Raw genomic sequence first — 17,846 nt, 5'->3', positions numbered from 1 at the left:
CATATACACTTATGTGAATATCGATAAAATAACATTTACATATTGGATGTGTAATTTATCTATGTTTCATCACATCCAATAGATAAATGTCAATAATCACATAAAATGTATAAGATGTATGGTGCAACATATCAAAACTATATATATGTGTGTGAAAGGACATTTGGCCGAATATTTTTGAAGAACTGGTATATAAAATTTTTAATTGAAAAATAGAAATGTAACCATATTTGTAAAATAATTTTATAAATAACTAATATTTGCATCACATTACATATATTACTTAATGTTTGCGATATAATTAGTGATGCCTTACAGTATTTGATTTTTAGTGGGTTTTCTCAGAGGATTCTATTTTGTTGATTCATTGTCTTTGATTGAATCTACCTCACAATTGTATGCCTTACAGTAAATTGTATGCTTTTCATTTGACTATAATTCTCCACTTTAACACATCCATTGTAACAAAAACAATTCCGAGCAGGTTCGAAACAACTAAATCAAGCTCAAATTCGAGTAAAAATTCAATTAATTCATTTCCAAATGTTAGTTTTGCTCGAGGAAAAACTAAAAGCGCGAATACGAATTGTTCCTCCTGTCATTTTACTTTCCCCTTCTTTATTTTGATTTGTATTAAAGCGATAAGCTAAAGTTGTACCAAAGGGATAAAAAAAAAAAAAAGGGAAGGCTAATTTGACTAAAAGAATTCAAAACTTTGAAATTTAATTACAAATGACTACTTTAAAAATTCGATAATGATAACACCTTTGTTTTCTTTCAATCCAAAAAAATCATTAACCGTATCTGTCATAAATGACTGGCGTGTATCAAAACGACTACAAAGAGTTGAACTTTATCATATCTATATCATTCTCATTTCTCACTTTAGCCTCTAAATTCCATCCTAAAAAAGTATTCGCTGCTAATTATTTCATCTAGTGTTCCTTTCCACTTTTTGTTGACCACGGTAGTTATATTGCCTAATTACCAGAGCAAATGTGAAAATTTGACTTTAAAGAGGAGAAAAATCCATTTAGGAATAGTTTATGCAGTTATACCCAACTTTGAGGGGTGTTAATGGTACCCATCCTTACATACGTACACATGCCTATGTGAAATAATTAATTTTAAAGCACGATGAAATAAGATCCCAAATAATAGATAGATATAATTGGGATTATAAGACACGTGCATGAAAAATGCCAGATGAAAAGATATTTCCTAAATCTCTTTCTTGGGAAATTAAGGTTTGATGTTAAATCTTACTAGGATTTAAAAGATCGACACATCATTCATCGAATTGTCATATATATATAATTTTTAAATAATCCAAAGTTATAACAAAATATACTAGACACACACTCCTAAAAGTAAAACAAGATACCCTGTACCAAATTAATCTGGAACATCATGTAAATGAAGATCTGAAAAATATAGCACCCAATACAATAAATCAAATAAAACCTGGAAAACTAGCTACATCTGTACGGGGTAGCTCTCACGACAAGCGTTCCCGCTAGGTTAGCTTTCGCCATAGAGAAGTTTTTGCAGCAGATAAGCACTTTACTCGGGGGAAAACAAAGCCGCCCTTTGGAGGATTCCCATCGACGAGAGAATTTATATAGATTTCTTTACACTCCTGAACAACCTGTTTATCAAAGAAAGGGGACATCAAGGGTTTGAAGAACTAGCATTTATTTACCCACGAAACCAAGTTACATCAACTCCATCAAGTTCTTGGTGTACAATCAAAACAACAATCTCGGACTCAATTATACAGTTTATTTTACATGGTTTTTAAGCTTGTATACGCGACCGCTACACCAAATATATCCAACTTTTACAGTTAACAGGATCAGAAAAGACAATTCAAGAAATTAACTCTGCAGAAAACATTGGTAGGTAATGTTTCACCTCTTTGGCATCTTTCCTAGGTATGCCTTCTCGTAAGCCCACGATTTTTTCTACCACTTCAGGCTGTATACATGAGAACGTAAGGTTAACAAATAGAGATATAAACAATCTTTCTTTTTTCCAAGCAATTCACAAAGAGAAAAAAATGTTAAGAGGCCAAATTTCTACGGAGACTCGACTGATCAATAATTAAAGATGCATTAGTACTTACAGGGCAGTCAGGTTGATGTTCGAGAATATTTGTGTATACAAGGGTAAATGAATCTGGGCTTTCAGATGAAGCAAGTTCTCTCAAGTCACAAAGTACCCGCACTCTATTTTCAACTTTCTGCAATATATGATAAAGTTGTGAGATGCATAGGAAACGAACAACAGACACATAAAATCAATAAACTCGATCCTCTTACTGCTACAAGCTTCCCCTTACATTAGCATAAAGTCCAAAATGAATATACAACCATTGAACCCCGGTTCTAACCCGTCTTTATGAAACATCATAGTTTAGTGATCATTAATTTTCTTTCTTTAACTTTAATACATACAAGGATAAGTAGATTCATGCACAAGTTATACACAAGCACATGTCATCATCATCCCAGCCTCAATAGCAACGAATTGGGGTAAACTAAATTGGAATTCAACGCCAACAATATTGAAGGTAAATTGCTATTTTGTTCCTTAATCATTAAATGTAACAGAAGGAAAGAAAATTCATTCACAAGCATATATCGTAACGTACCAACCTTGATCCCAAAGTAATTGGGAACTTATGATAAAGGAGGAAACAAACGCCAACGAAAGAGTAGTCATGCAATAGAGGTATATTGCTACATCGTTACTGATTCATTTGAGGGGCAGGGATATTAGGCGAGGAATTTAACAGTTCAAGTTCCATAAAAGTGCAAAAGAGCTTACTGAAACACTTATATACTCCCGGAAGAAGTCCATGAGAACCTCTTCATCTAGCTTCATCCTCTCTATTGTCTCTTCCTTGATATAATTTTTCTTCAAAAGAAACGACACTATCAAATGTCAATGATATGAGGTACATGCAACTAATAAGAAATAATTGTAAGTTTTTATGCTAAGCACCTGTACTAAAAGATAGTCAACATAGACAACAACAGTTTCTTCCAAGCAAGCCTCGACAAATCGCCTAAATGATCTTTCTTCAATATACCTTCATAAATGGAGACTAAACATTTGAGAAAGACTAATTTGATCGCATAAAATTCGAAAAAACCCATGAGACTTTATATGGAAGTGATGAAATCTAAATGTTCAGAACTACCAGTAAAATTTGTGCACATTGACTGGAAAAACTTACATCTTGATGTCTGTAAAATAATCATCAAAAGTTTCAACTAGGTATTCGGTGACTTGTCCTTCTGACCAATCTGGAACATGAAATAATGGCTTAGCTCTTCTTGAACATTGAAGTCATGAAAAGATCGCGCATTTGAAGCAATTAAAATATGATTCTTTTGGCTATCTCTCTATAACTGTCTTAATTCAAACTTAAATCTTTCCAACATCGAAAAAGATCCAGAGCAGAGTATTTAATATAATTTAATTTATATGATTATATTAGAAATATATTTTTTTTGTGTCTATAATTGTATTTGCAGATAAAGGGGGCCAATTTCCATGATATGTATAAATAACAAGAATGCAGTAATTGGACGGGATGTGTCCAATGCAATCCTTTCAATATCCAGATAATTCACCTATATAGTGTAACATCACCAGATTGCTTTTTTTAAGAAAGAGAACTAGCAGATTCTTGAATAATATAGAGAAACTACCCTTCCATAGCACTTCAACAATAAAAAAAAGTTGACTTACCTCTTTGATACAGCTTTACCAATAATTCTTGAACTCCAGGATCCTCAAAAATGACACTAACAGTTAGAGCAACGGCTTCCTGAATTATTGGAAAAGTACACCATTATGAATCAATTCATTTGATATGAAAATATTTTCTCCAAGAGCTCTAAACAAACATTGAAGGCAACTCCTTGATTTAAAAAATAATTTTCCAACTTTTGTAAAGTTATGCCATAGCCTAGTCCAGTGAAAGTGAGATTCTACGATTAGATCATGATCACAGAGTGCAATAGGATATCTTTGGGGAAAGGTAGGAAAATTTAAATTCTGGAACAATGCTTAAATGGGAAGTGCTGGCCTCGAGGAGTCCACAATGCTTCCCAGTAAAAGCAAAAGTACATAGTTTTGAAAAAGCAGAAGAGGAACAAATTGTAGCTAATAAGAGCATATAGAAAGTCATATGAGCAATTACAGCACATACTTTTGGAACGTGCATCATCAAAAGTTAAAAATGGGACTTCAATATACCTTTGCAACCTCCAGAAAGCCTTTGCAGGTGTCCTCAAAATTAACCTGTTGTCATAAAGAAACTCTTTCAAAAAGATGGAACATTCTTCTATAAATATATGATAAATTCAGGTATAAAGGTTTATTAAATTAATGCCTTGTTCTCCTAAAAAGTGAGTCAACTATAAACAAGCATTCTACTAAAAAGCGAGTTAGTAACAAGACCAATTCTTCTAAAAATGAGCAGCAATCATGACCGATTACATAAAGTATTGTGTGCCTTTCACCATATCTACAGGGAAAGATGAGGCGTTGGCAGTGAGCATTCTAAAATTGATTATCATAACAGGGTTGTCTCTTCTTACTTCTAATCATTAAATTATTATTATTATTATTATTATATCTATAGTTAAAACGTGTATGGCATGCTCTGCCAACTTCTCTTTCCAACATGGGTGGATAGGCAAAGCTTTCTAAAATCCTCCAGTTTACCCAAGGAATCAGGAATTAATCTTATTAAATCAAAATGTCCGCTGTTTTTTCACATGCACATAGCACCTTCATTTCTTATCATAAGGGTAGCTGTCAATTCAAATGCATAAATATTTTGCTTATGTATATCAAAGTATGTTTCTTCAAAGTGATAGACATTCAATTCTTTTAACCAAAATTACCTAATTCCATACACTTGGGACAACTTCAAAACTCTTCCAGGGAGTAAAATGACACAAATACGTACATCATAATATGAAAATAAAAAAAGGTAGAGGTTCAGCAGATCAGCTATACGGTTTCACCTGTGCAGTTGCAGGAACCCCTCTCCGTTCATTAACTCATTGCTTCATTCAACTTTAAACTACTTCTAAGGTACATTTTCAAGTGGATCACAGAGTTAATTTATCCAGTGAGCCTATTGCCCAAAACAGAATGGTATAAACTAGCACAAACTTGATGACATGACAGGTACACCTTCAATATGATGCAACGAAAAACCGAGCTACTAGCACAATGACAGAAGTCCTATTTCAACCAGAACATGGTACATTATCTTATAATTTTGACTAAGAACTGGAATACAGCAATTGGTTAGTGAGATTTCACATAAGCAATTGGAAGCCTTGAAACATGAATTTTCAAAATAGGCTAGAAAACAAAAACAAGGCAATTAGACATCTCCTCCACACATTTGAAAGCAAGGTTCAAGCTCTTTGAACAGAAAAGAAGGCAGCAGAAAAGTCTTTTTCAAGGTAATACATTTACCTGCTCGGCATAATTCTGAGGGAGAGCTTCAAGTGTGCTAGAACTTAGCTCCATGGCAAGATCATAGCAACGAAGATTGTTATTAATCTGTCATCATCAGAATCTATCAGCAAATGACAATTATCCAACAATAATGAGTCCTGATCACATAACATCAAATTTTCAGAAAATATATACCATTGCACACAAAGCTTCCAGACCAATTTCAGAAGCAGGTTCCTCCAATCTTTTTCTTTCAGCAGCTTGAAAATCAATCATCACCTAAAATAGAAAGAACTATGAATGATAAATATATTCCTTCATTTTTCCAACTTGATTACTCAAATGGATGCTCTACAATGCCTAATTTTTCCCTTGGAAGCATTATTGCTAATATTTTAGGGTTCTATATAGCAGGCAATTAACTAAGTTTGAGGTTATCAGAAGAGGACTACAATTAAGAAAGCTGCTTAGCAAAGGACTTGTTTTAGTTTTAGTCTTAGTTAAATTTGAAGGTTTTAGACAGCAACTTCAGAAGAAGTCATTTTTCTCTTTCCATCAAACTTTTTAAATTTCACTTTCGTGGAATTATGGAATTGGAACTCAACAAAGCTCATTCAGCACTTTATGAGCTTCTTTTACTTTCTCAAACCACAAATTTTTCCAGGTGAAACAATCGCCACACCAATAAGACACAAATAAAATAATATTCCTGTTCAACCAAATGTGAAATGTTTGAAGGGAAGGTAAATAAATTTAAGATCAAGCGAATACATGTGATGTATTTTAATAGAGTATGTTATCAATAGTTTGGTTGTTCCACCATGTGGTTTCATAACATATATCAACCAATTAAGTATTTTTCACATAACAAACATTGATATCTGCTAAAATGTTACACCCTCCATAACAAAACTAATATATGTTAGGTTCAATCCCAAAGAAATCTAACATCAGTAAAAAAATATGAGCTTCAGATAAACATTTCAAGAATGGAAACATGAAAGACAATGACAAACACAGGTGAATTTTTCTTCTGAGAAAATTAGAGGGCCGAAAGAATTATGACAATCTAATTAAAGTGACTGCACAAGCAGGTAAGATTAATAATTTCAAATTGATTAGATATACATGTGTAAATTATTCCGGCTGCAACTACCTGAATAATAGCCAATGAAATTCTGTACAACATGACATCGGTGCTATTTTCTCTTACAATTTGCACTTGCTCTCCAAGGATGCGAAACAAATCAACAGCTGCAGGTGTGTACAGCTTTCCATCATCTGTTTTCTTTGGTGGCTGAACTTTGTCTGCCTCAAGAATATTCAAATACCATTTCTATGCAACAGAAAGAGGACTTCAATTAACTAATTAAACAAATAACAGGACCTAATATGAGATAAATACAGAACTTTAGCCTTATCTTGTTACCCTTGTCGTGGCTTGCATTCTTTCAACATAAGCATTCATAAGTGGGTCCATTGCACCACTTTCAGAACATACTTGAGCCAGCGACTCATCAACACCAAGACCGGTCAGATTCTCTTGATATTCAACGACCCAGCCGGTCACCTAATATTGAAGTGATACTTACATTAACATAGAGTAAATATAATTGCAATCAGCAAAGAGGATGCAGAAGAATAAAGTAAGAAGCTGCGGTAAATTAAACATGATAAAGAAGAAGGAACACTGAAATAACACAAGACCGCCTATCCATGATTAAATTCTACTTGTACAAAAGAATGGCTATCTGGCAACCCATTTTACAGATTTGGATCTCACGTCTAGATGAGAAGCGGTCCAGAATGAATCATGTGGTACATTAGAAACTGATTCACCACGTCTATTCCTTGTCTTCCAATGTAAATGGCATATGGGTGCATGCATACAACTTCAACATCATTCCAAGGTTTTTTTTTCAAACAAGATTTAGTCTGAAATATCTTTTTTAATAGTCTGCGAACCATGAATGCAATGTTGTTTTATTTCCAGATTCTTGATAATGGATAAATATAGTTTACTTGAGAATTTCCTAGTTTAATTTACAAATTTGGGCATCTAACATTAGACATAATTTATTAGAGATTGAGTCGTACTAGATAGCTATCCAAAGATCTATTACACACACAAATATGTAAGAACAAGATGAATATTACTTGTTACAGAAAAGAAAACAAATATCTTATGGCCACACTCTAGCACAATTAATTACAAAATACCCAAAATGCAAGTCTACCACGATAAATCGCCAGTTATCAATTTAAAGCGGCAAGTTTAAGGATTAAGAAATTTGTACTATGGATGTAGTTTCAATCATAGCTGCAATTCGTATGTAAATACCTTTAAAATCTCTATGTTTGTGAGCTCATTAGCTTTGTCGCTGAGCAGTCTAAGCCATTGAATAAACCTCTCAGTATAAAGATTCACCATAAGCTGGAATATTTCATATCTGAAACAAATTATAAATTCAAAAAATAAAGTGAAGTAATCACAAGTTAAAAAGAAAAAAAAAAAACAGTCTATAAAAGAATTACACACACCAGCTGCAGAGCCTTTTAATTAAAAAATCAAAAGCACAACAGAAATCTTACATAATTCAAAAAAATATATACACACAAAAAGAAAACTGTGAATCAAAAGAACATATTTTGGATAGTATGGAACTATGGATGAAATGATAGCAACACACACATTAAATGTTCCAGTCCTAATAGAGAACATACTCGCAATCTAATTCTGTACCAAGAAGAACAATAGGATATTAATTAATCCTCTTTAAAAAAGGTGTAAGTGGATTACCAAGAAAATATGCTTCAGAGAAGGTGGTAAGACAGCATGACTCATGAGCATAAACATAATCGTTGCTGCTGTTCTTTACTTGCAAATATTTTTGATAAATGACTATTTGCCATGTTTCATATTGCATACCTTGGAGGAAAGCAAGGAGCCACATGGTCGTATATATCACCAAGTTCCTCACCAATCTGATACCATGCAAAAAATTGCATACATTTATTACATCATTTTCTAAATGATAAGAGGCATGCAGAATGAGATGAAGCAATTTAAAAGACGATAAACTAAGAAAGCTTAATCAATAAAAGGGTACAGTCCATCATATTAGCCATGTGTTCTACTGATCCTGGAAAACAAAACCAATAAATAGTTTGGGATTGAGCAACAATCTGATACCATGCAAAAAATTGCATGCATTTATTACAATTCTTGCTGCTCCTCAACAATATTAAAACATGTTACGTAGTTTGTCTCTTGTGTGGGGGGTTCCGGACAAAGATAAAAGGTGTTTGGTTAGACTTATTTAAAACAACTTACAAGTTTATGTCTTATAAGTTGTTTTATGAGCTTATAAGCTGTATGATCTTATTTTGAAAATAAGTATTTAATGTCTTTAAATAAACTTATTTTAAACAACTTAAAAATATTGATGTATTTGGTATTATAAGATCTTTTTATTGTCAAAATTATAAAAAATGTTATAATATTATGAAGATAATGTAAGTAGTTATATATGTGTGTGTGTGTGTGAAAATAGTTTTAGAATTTTATCATAAATGTTAAGCCTATATTATAAAAAAACAATTTTATATCTATAACTTAGAAAAATGGATATTTGTTAGAAAAATGAAAAAATAAATATTTAATAGTACCTTTAATTTTATTCAAGTAAATTTGATTAAAAAAATTGTTAGGTTAAATATTTATCACATTTTGTGGAGAACACTGTAGAGATTTAAGAAAATACGCAAAGATATTTTGGAGAAGTAAAATGTTAAAATAAGATCTTATAAAAAATTGAATAATTGAACTTTTTAAAAACAACTTATAAGCTGTCAAACTTATTTTAACACCTTATAAGTTGTTTGCAAAAAATGTTGACAAACAAATTTTAAGAGTTTATAAGCTCTGTCAAACACATTCTTACTTTAATTAAGTAGCATACGCACAAGTTCTAATGATATAACAAATTCATACCATTCGAGCCTCCTCTAAAGCTCCTTTTAGATCTTCAAATACAAGCTGGAAAACATATCATGATCAGTATATGCAGGAAATCAAGAATCACAACTTCATTCTAGTAGCATGGAACCTAAGAAGAGGTGAACCTCTGTAAGCAACTGGTTGAACCGTGCTTCAACTGACTTCCTAATTTCCTCATAGCATTTATCCTTGTATCCTTTCCCCGGAACCTTTAGCTTCTGTTGCGTAAGATTTCTAGAAGAGGCAATTGTGTTTGTAGATTTTCTACAAGAAATTTTAACCACGTTGTAAATTTATGCAAATTTGATTCAACTCTTTTTCTTTTAAAATCATGGTAGAAGTAAATACTTGGAACTTCGATGAGGATTAGCTACAGATGCCATTGCACCACCTCCTTCTGCCTCAGCAGCTTCTTCAGCGAGTTGTTGATCCAAGATTTCTTGCATCTCAACAACCCTTTTCATTTCAAGGGTTAAATTAAATTAGATGCATTGCAGACTACACAGGAACTGAATTGGTCACATGGTAAGAGTGACAATTCAAATTTCACCTACCTCAAAGCTCGAACAAGGGTTTGTGGGCTGCAAAAGAAATAATTGTGATAATTAGCAAAATATGTATGAGAATACATGCAAAAGGACATATACTGATAAGCATTGAATTGGACGGAATGGTATAGAGCCTATCTAATAAGTCAAAAATGAGTTCAACCATGTCAATGTCATCATCTGCTAAAAAGGAAAATACAACGAATCTCCAACAGATTAATTCAGTAGAGTTATTAGTGATAGTGTGACACATAGATAGAACAACAGTGGTTGAGGAATTTTACGAAATAAATTAAATTAAATAGTTTCCTTTTCGTTTGTTTCGAAAAATCTATCAATCAATTCCAATTCTTTTTTTTTTTCTCCTTATTCTTTTCCGATCGAGATGTATAGATGGCTGGCAGAGGCTTTAGTAACACCAAGAGTGTCCAACAAATTAAATCTTTTAAATTAAATAATTTCTCAATATATAAATAAAAAGCTCTGAAATTCTCTCTCTAGGTTTCCACTTCTTTTTCTCACATCAAAAATTACAAGCCATCCTTTCCTCGTAAAGTTGCAGCATAATAATAGAAAAAATGTGTTTACCTGTGATTATTAAACAAAAAATTAGTTCAGTAAAAAGATAACCGATTCATGTTGCCGTTTGATAAAAGGTTTGATAAAAGGATTGACATCATTTCAACATGTTCTTCACTTTTTTTTTTATTTGTCTTATTGTACAGCTTTTCTAGTAACATTTATACACCAGTATTGCTACATACCATTCGTTGACCAATATAACTTGCTTTATACAAAAAAACGAAGCTTAAATGTAAACACCAAACTATCAGAATCTTGAATTTTCAGGAGGATACAAGTATCACTCCTTATTTTTATCACTATAAAATTTGGTGTACCAAAAAACCGACACACATTCCTCTATCATTTTTTTTTGATAGGAAACAAATTTTATTAAAATATTGGAATAAGTTACAGTCGGGGCGGATGAGTAATCCGCAAGAGTTACAATATTAAAGCGCTATTCTAAACTATCAATGTAGACTTTCAATTTATTTTGCTACGTAACAAATGACAACTTTACCCAAATTCTTAATTTTTTGACGAGAAAATTTGTTCAAACAAATAAATAGAATGGCATGGAAACTTGGCGGAAAAAACATCTTACCCATCTTTAGCAAGTTTGAAGAAGTTGAAAATATGACCCCATAATGTCTTCTCAAATGTTTCCCATGTGCGATCCACATCTTCAAAATATTCTCTGAGAAAGATTATGCTTAGTCCATCGTCAGAAACAAAAAAGAACCAAATACACTATGGATTTGTCAGTAATGAAGTGAAAACAGCAAATTTCGACAAAAGATAAAGCGCTAAAGACTTGATGGTAGAGAAATAATATGGCCACTAAGCAATCCAATAAATATAATGCTGATCTGGTCTTGCCATTCAAATGATTCTAAAAGGATAGTTTGAAATGGTTAATGAGACAAAAAATACTCAACATTCTGAGAAAGTAGTTATTGAGACATATTTTATTTCCCGAAATATACAGCAATGGCATGAAGGTATGGTTTCTGACCTTAACCTACCGACCTCTTCTTTATGAGATCCCGCAGCCGCTAAAGCAAACCGTCGTTTTCCATCCAGAGCTGTTAATCTCTAAATAGATTTGAAGATTGTAAATATACTATCGAGAAATTTCTGGAATGAGTCATTAGATAGGTCAACAACACTGATAAATTCCAACAAGAATTTCAACCTCATATGTGTTAATAAGTTCCTTGTCATCACTCAAAGAATCACGTGCTTCAGAAGCCTCAACAGATATTGACATCATACCTTCCACATCCTGTAAATGAACAACTAATTCATTTTAGTACAAAGAGAATTTAAACAAAAGAAAACCAAAAACTCACAATCTAACAAGAAAAACCAAAAGCACACAATCTAAAAGCATTCAAATTGTAATTATAGCCCAACAGTGCAAGTATTTGCACTGGAGCAGAGCGCAACATTGCAAGCAGTTTGAAATAACCTTTCGCACGTCTGAGAGATTTAAAACCATTAACACAAGGTGTCCAGGTAACAGAAGAAGCAAAGTTAAAGAATTTACGCTCATGACTCACCTTTAGTGTTGTGTTGAGGTTATTTCTTGCATTACTAAGGAGCTTTATTTTATCATGATTTTCAATCAATGTCTGGCATTCTTGACACAACCTATGAGAAAAGACTTGCATAAGCATGAAATGACAACAAAATTGTCATATAAGAAAGATTGAATTTCCTCGCATTCTTTTCTGCTGGAGAGGATTCTCTCCAGGCTACTGTAAATCATTAATCATGAATGTTTTATCATACTTTTCAATGCCAACAAAGTTTTCTCTGAGCTGGTTTATTGTCTTCTGCGATAAGGAAAGAGATTCTAGACCAGCTTGTGCTTGCTCCACCTGAATTCCAAGATTCAATACAGAAAAGTTTAAATGATGAACATATTAAAAAAAATTGAACAATGAAGAGACTCTCAGTAAATACAACTTATCATGCTCCGCAAGACATGCCGAAATAAAATATAACCTTTTCTTAATTACATATGGCATACAAAGTTTGAGAGTTTAGGATTCAGATATACCTGTTCAGCAACCATAGTACTGAGTTGTGCATCATTTGCCTGATAACAAACATAATGAAAAGGTTAATAACAGTAGAATTATGGCCACAAGCGTTCAACCAGTAAGCCCAATATAACAAAAGACAAATGCAATGGTGCAAAATTCAAGAATAAAAGATTAAAAAACACAGCTCAAATTCTATAGGGCAACAGAAAAAAGAGTAGATAAACCTACGGAACAACCAATTTAGACAGTGTTACTTGAGACAACTTAAGTATTCGATACCCATGGGGCACAGCTGCAGTGTTTGTTGAACTCGACTGCAGCCGAAATTTAAAAGGCAAAAAGAAAAAAGTCCCCACAAACACACTAATGAGGTTCATATCAATCTAATAAGAAACCAAGTACATAGTACTCTATTTACAAATGAAAATTTTAATAATCTTTAAATTCGCAGCAAACACAGTTCCATTAAGTTTAAATTTTTAGACAATTTTGAAATTATGTATTCAACCAGATATCATTAAACAAACGAATAGTTCATTAATCAAATAATAAAGAGTCACGTTGGCTCGTAACCAGCATCACCTCGAAATTCAATCTCAGAAAACTACGAGTGAAATAATGCTACAAGGCGAAAGAGGAAAGCGAATTTCAATTAAGAACAAAATGCTTCAAAGGGAAAGATAACCTGTTGACGAGCAATATAATCAGCTTTAATGGAAGCAATAGAGTTCAAGAGCTCCGGCAGCGGTAGAAGCTTGGCCACCTCTCTCACTGCCGCCTCCTTCGCCTCGACCCCCAGATCATCCGCCATCATCATGTCTTCTCCCTGCAGTAATCCGCCTCAATTTCTTCGATTCATTAGAATAAATTTAATCACGAGATCGGAACATGAATTTAACGTTTTCCAAATGATTCATTCCGCAGAAGGCAAACGGTCTTAGCTTGTCGATCAAGATCCGATTAGAGTATGACTAATCGGATGCGCCGGATATTTTTTAAAACAGTCTCGTCTCGGATTTCTGTCGTATTAAATTTGGGCCTCATTTTAGGCCCACTGGGTACTTGGTTATAATTTATTTCGGGCTTCTTAATTTAGAAACTTGAACTTAACATTCTGCAGATGCATGCAATCGACTTTAATTGTTGCCTTTCTCAAATTTTATTTTATTTTTATAATAAGTTTTGAAAATACATTTACAAATATCACACATTCCAGTCATTACTCTTTTATACAGTGTACTAAATTTCATCAATCGAAATATTCATATAATATTTTTGTGATATATATCATGTGAGAGAATGATATGTCAAAACGATCAAATAACTCTCGTCATAAGTATTTCGATTAAGCCAACTTTCGCCATAAAGAAGCTTTTGCAGCCAGTAAGCACTTTACTTTAGGGAAAACAAAACCACCCTTTGGACATACACAGAATATATCCAAGTGTTACAATCACTGGGATCGGTGATGCTCGAATATATTTGTATACACAAATATGAACAAATTTGGGCTTTCTGATGAAGCAAGTTCTCTCAAAGCCACAAAGTATCCACACTATATTTTCAACTTTATGCAATAATGATAAAGATATGAGATATACAGAAATCCAACCACAGGACACATACAATCGATAGATTTGACCTTATGGATGCTACAGGATATTATTTGCATTAAAATAAAGTAAAACATATCCAACCACAGTAAATATGGAACATCATAGTTATGTGATCATAAATATTCGTCCTTCAGCTTTATGTACATAAAAGGACAAGCAAATTCATGCACAAGCATAAATCATGCATCGTGGTACAAGCCTTGATCCCAAAATAATTGCAGTCAACTAAATGATAAAGGTGGAATCAATGTTAATGGAAAAAGTAGTCATGCAATTAAGGTACATGTTTATCTTGTTATGTATTCATTGAGTGCGAGGAGCTGGATTTCATGCTTGGAAGTTACCAGTTCAAGTACCATTAAAGCACGAAAGAGCTTACCGAGACACTTATATACTCCCGGAAGAAGTCTATGAGAACCTCTTCATCTAGCTACCTTCATCCTCTCTATTGTCTCTTCCCTAATATGATTTTTCTTGAAAGGAAACAAGACCATCAATGTCGAAATGATGAGGTGCATGCAAGTAGCAGGAATGCAATTTCAAAATTTTCATGTTAAGCACCTGTACTAGAAGATTGTCAACATAGATAATAACAGTTTCTTCCATGCAAGCATCAACAAATCGCCTAAATGATCATTCTTCAATGTACCTTGACAAACACTGATTGAATTTTTAAAAAAGTCTAATCACATTGCATTAATCCCAAAAAACCATTGAGACTTTCATAATGAATTGATGAAATTTAGAACTAGATTTAAATTGTTCAGAACCACTTGTAAGATTTATACAAAATGTCTGAAATGACTTACATCTTGATGCCTGTAAAATAATCACCAAATGTTGCAACTATGTATTCGGTGGCTTGTCCTTCCAACCAATCTGGGAAATGAAATAACGCCTCAGCTCTTCTTGAACATCGAAGTCATAAAAGAATCAAGCATTCGAAGGAATTGTTTTTATTTGATAGTTCCACAGCGAGTAGTAATGAACGGCAATCTAGAGGAATTACCATTTAAGCATCCCCACATGATAAGAAAAAATCTCAATTACAATTCAGTGGAAGTTAGCAAAGTTGACTGACCTCTTTGATCCACTGAACTTAAGGATCCTCAAAAATGAAACTAACGGTCTGAAAAACAGCTTCCTGAATTATTGGATAATTCAGTTTTTTTACTCCAGGAGGCCAAAACAAAAACATAAAGACAATTCATTGTTTTAAAAACAATTCTCTCCGTGAACTTATGTCATAGCTAGCCTAGTCAGCAAAAGTCTTGTCCAAAAGGAAATCTTTAAGGAACCGACATTGTAATGATGGCTTCCTTTTGAATGACTCTGTGCACTGAGTCACATGAACCAAGAAAATATACCTATGGTAGGGGAAACCACAACCACAAAAACAAGGAAAGGAAGGGGAAAATGCGTCCAGGCAACCGTGCAGACAAAAATTTGACTAAACGGCATTCAGAAATTGGACTGCATTTAAATTCTGGAGCGATGCTTTAAATAAAAGTGCTGGCCTCAATAAATCCTCAATGCTTCTCAGTAAAAGCAAAGGGACATAGTTGTGAAAATGTAGAGAAAAAAACAATTTCAGCAAGTAAAAAAAGCACATGTACGTATTCACTGATATGAGCAACTATATTGTATGATGAAAATATTATGTAACAGTTTATTTGCAACGAACTTTTTGTCTGAAAGATGAACATTCTTCTGTAAACATCTAATAAATTAATTCCCAGTCCTCCTAAAAAGTGTGAGAGTAATAAAAAAAAAGGCATTCTACTAAATAGCAAGTTGGCAAAAGGAACAATTTCTCCTAAAAATGAGTTATAATAAACCAAACTAATATTCGTGGTAGATTGATTATTTAGAGAACTTGTTAGCATATGTATGGCATGCTCCGCAGATTTATGCGCGACATCGAAGCCCGAATTTAGCTTATTCCAATTGATTCACTCTGCAAAAAGGGAATAGTTTCCCGATAGATTTTAATCGTTTGCCTCTAATTTGATTTTTATAAATAAATTAATAATTTTTATTTAAAATACATTTGCTAAAGGTTACACATTCCCATGTAATTACTTTTCTCAGAGCATATAAATTTCATAGATAATAAATATTCATACAAAAAAAATAGGTGGGCAGAGTTGTGAATTGTTCACTAAAGTTAGTATACCACCGTAAAGTTATACCAAACACATAAATCTAACAAGGATCTCTACCTTATAAATTAACTCAATTTTCAATAGGAATAACAAGGTTCATTATTTGATCCCAAAAAAAAAGGATGGTTATTCTTTCTTCAACTTGTGATTTTTTTTGTGTAAATAATATATCAACAACTCTCTATATTTATTTAGAAAAAATTTACTGATCATGTATATTTAATTTGTTTCTTTGCATTTTTGTCCTCAATATTTGTCAAAGTTAAGTTTCAGTAATGTAATTTTCAATTTTTGACAACTTTAGTCATTTTTCATTTTAAAAAAATGTTGATTCAAAACTATTTACGTGAGCAATACGTCGGAATCAGGTCAACGTGCCATGTTTGAAATTTGACAATATAAAAAATTAAAATCATAAAATGAGAAATACATCATACCAAAATTAAAAATTTCCCTTTTGTCTGTTCATCTTAACAATTGGCCCTCAATAATCATATTTCAAGAGCATAAATCTCCATGATTGAAATTTATAAAATAAAAAAAAAATATTAGAGAAAGCCTTTATATATGGTTAATAGCAATTCCACCTTATGCATTCTGTCGAGTTTAATTAAAAATTCGAAATCTTATCTCAAAAAAATTATAATAATATATCATTTTTAACAAATATCCTAGAACAATGAGATGATGAACTAAATTAGGTGAATTGTGGAGACAAAGTCACACTGATCAAGTTTATTGCGTCGAGTCACTTACGAATGCTAATTAAGAACAAAAATTACCTTTTTTAAAGGACAAAAATTACCTTTTAATAGAACAATTTATTTCCCTTTTCCAATATTCCTAGTGCGTGTGATACACAGGTCAAATCCTAGAGGATTAGTGTGTGTGTGTGTGTGTGTGTGTATATATAATTAAAATTTGTCTTTTTAAAATATATTAAACGTGTTATATATATACTGAGAAAACAGTGAAATTTCGAGTTTTGTATTGGATTTTGAATGTATTTCACATCTCCACCGTTTGCACAGACTGACCATAAAAAATAAGGGTCTGGTCCCGATTCCAATCAGGATAGATACAAGAAAACTATGTTTTACCAAAGGAAGAAAAGATGAGTCACTTGTCGACAAATACAATATCTATGCTTTGATTGCAAGCAAGAACATCTTAGTAATTAATTATCTTTGGTTTATGATCTGGAAATGTCTAAATTTAGAACATTACTTCACTCGAAGCTTTTAATATCAAGCTGGTTTTAGAAATTATTTACTTTTCATTGTGCTAACTCTTAATTTTCTTTTTTTTTTTCTATTTTTTTTAAATTTCATAGCACACGTATCATGTATTAATATTTAAGGAAAAATGAATTTTTTAATTCATTAACTTGTTCAATTTTGGGCTATATATGA

At 32.5% G+C, this 17,846-nt stretch overlaps 1 protein-coding gene and 1 long non-coding RNA gene across 2 annotated transcripts; both read right to left on the bottom strand.

Annotated features, from left to right (window-relative positions):
* Positions 1 to 1,317: 1,317 nt before the first annotated feature.
* On the bottom strand, positions 1,318 to 13,632 carry LOC140967880 (exocyst complex component SEC6). The gene is made up of 25 exons (XM_073428650.1): positions 13,339 to 13,632; positions 12,668 to 12,706; positions 12,397 to 12,485; positions 12,165 to 12,255; positions 11,798 to 11,887; positions 11,618 to 11,697; positions 11,207 to 11,299; positions 10,045 to 10,071; positions 9,839 to 9,946; positions 9,616 to 9,754; positions 9,485 to 9,529; positions 8,420 to 8,475; positions 7,832 to 7,940; positions 6,920 to 7,060; positions 6,647 to 6,826; positions 5,686 to 5,769; positions 5,509 to 5,595; positions 4,270 to 4,314; positions 3,760 to 3,838; positions 3,242 to 3,311; positions 3,007 to 3,094; positions 2,830 to 2,919; positions 2,126 to 2,242; positions 1,915 to 1,977; positions 1,318 to 1,648 (listed from the first exon to the last, which is right to left on the bottom strand). Exons 1-25 carry the CDS (start codon positions 13,468 to 13,470, stop codon positions 1,517 to 1,519), a joined length of 2,274 nt encoding a protein of 757 aa, XP_073284751.1. The 5' UTR covers positions 13,471 to 13,632; the 3' UTR covers positions 1,318 to 1,516.
* A 1,067-nt stretch (positions 13,633 to 14,699) lies between these two features.
* LOC140967878 (uncharacterized) lies at positions 14,700 to 15,212 on the bottom strand. Its single transcript, XR_012173657.1, has 3 exons — positions 15,079 to 15,212; positions 14,831 to 14,918; positions 14,700 to 14,742 (listed from the first exon to the last, which is right to left on the bottom strand). It is a non-coding gene; the product is annotated as an uncharacterized lncRNA (long non-coding RNA).
* Between the last annotated feature and the right edge of the window lie 2,634 nt (positions 15,213 to 17,846).

This window comes from Primulina huaijiensis, unplaced genomic scaffold, assembly GCF_012295235.1.
Source record: "Primulina huaijiensis isolate GDHJ02 unplaced genomic scaffold, ASM1229523v2 scaffold29509, whole genome shotgun sequence".
In the NCBI taxonomy this organism is placed as follows: domain Eukaryota; kingdom Viridiplantae; phylum Streptophyta; class Magnoliopsida; order Lamiales; family Gesneriaceae; genus Primulina; species Primulina huaijiensis.
Note: the sequence above shows the minus strand (reverse complement) of the source record. Positions and strands in the feature narration are given on the sequence as shown.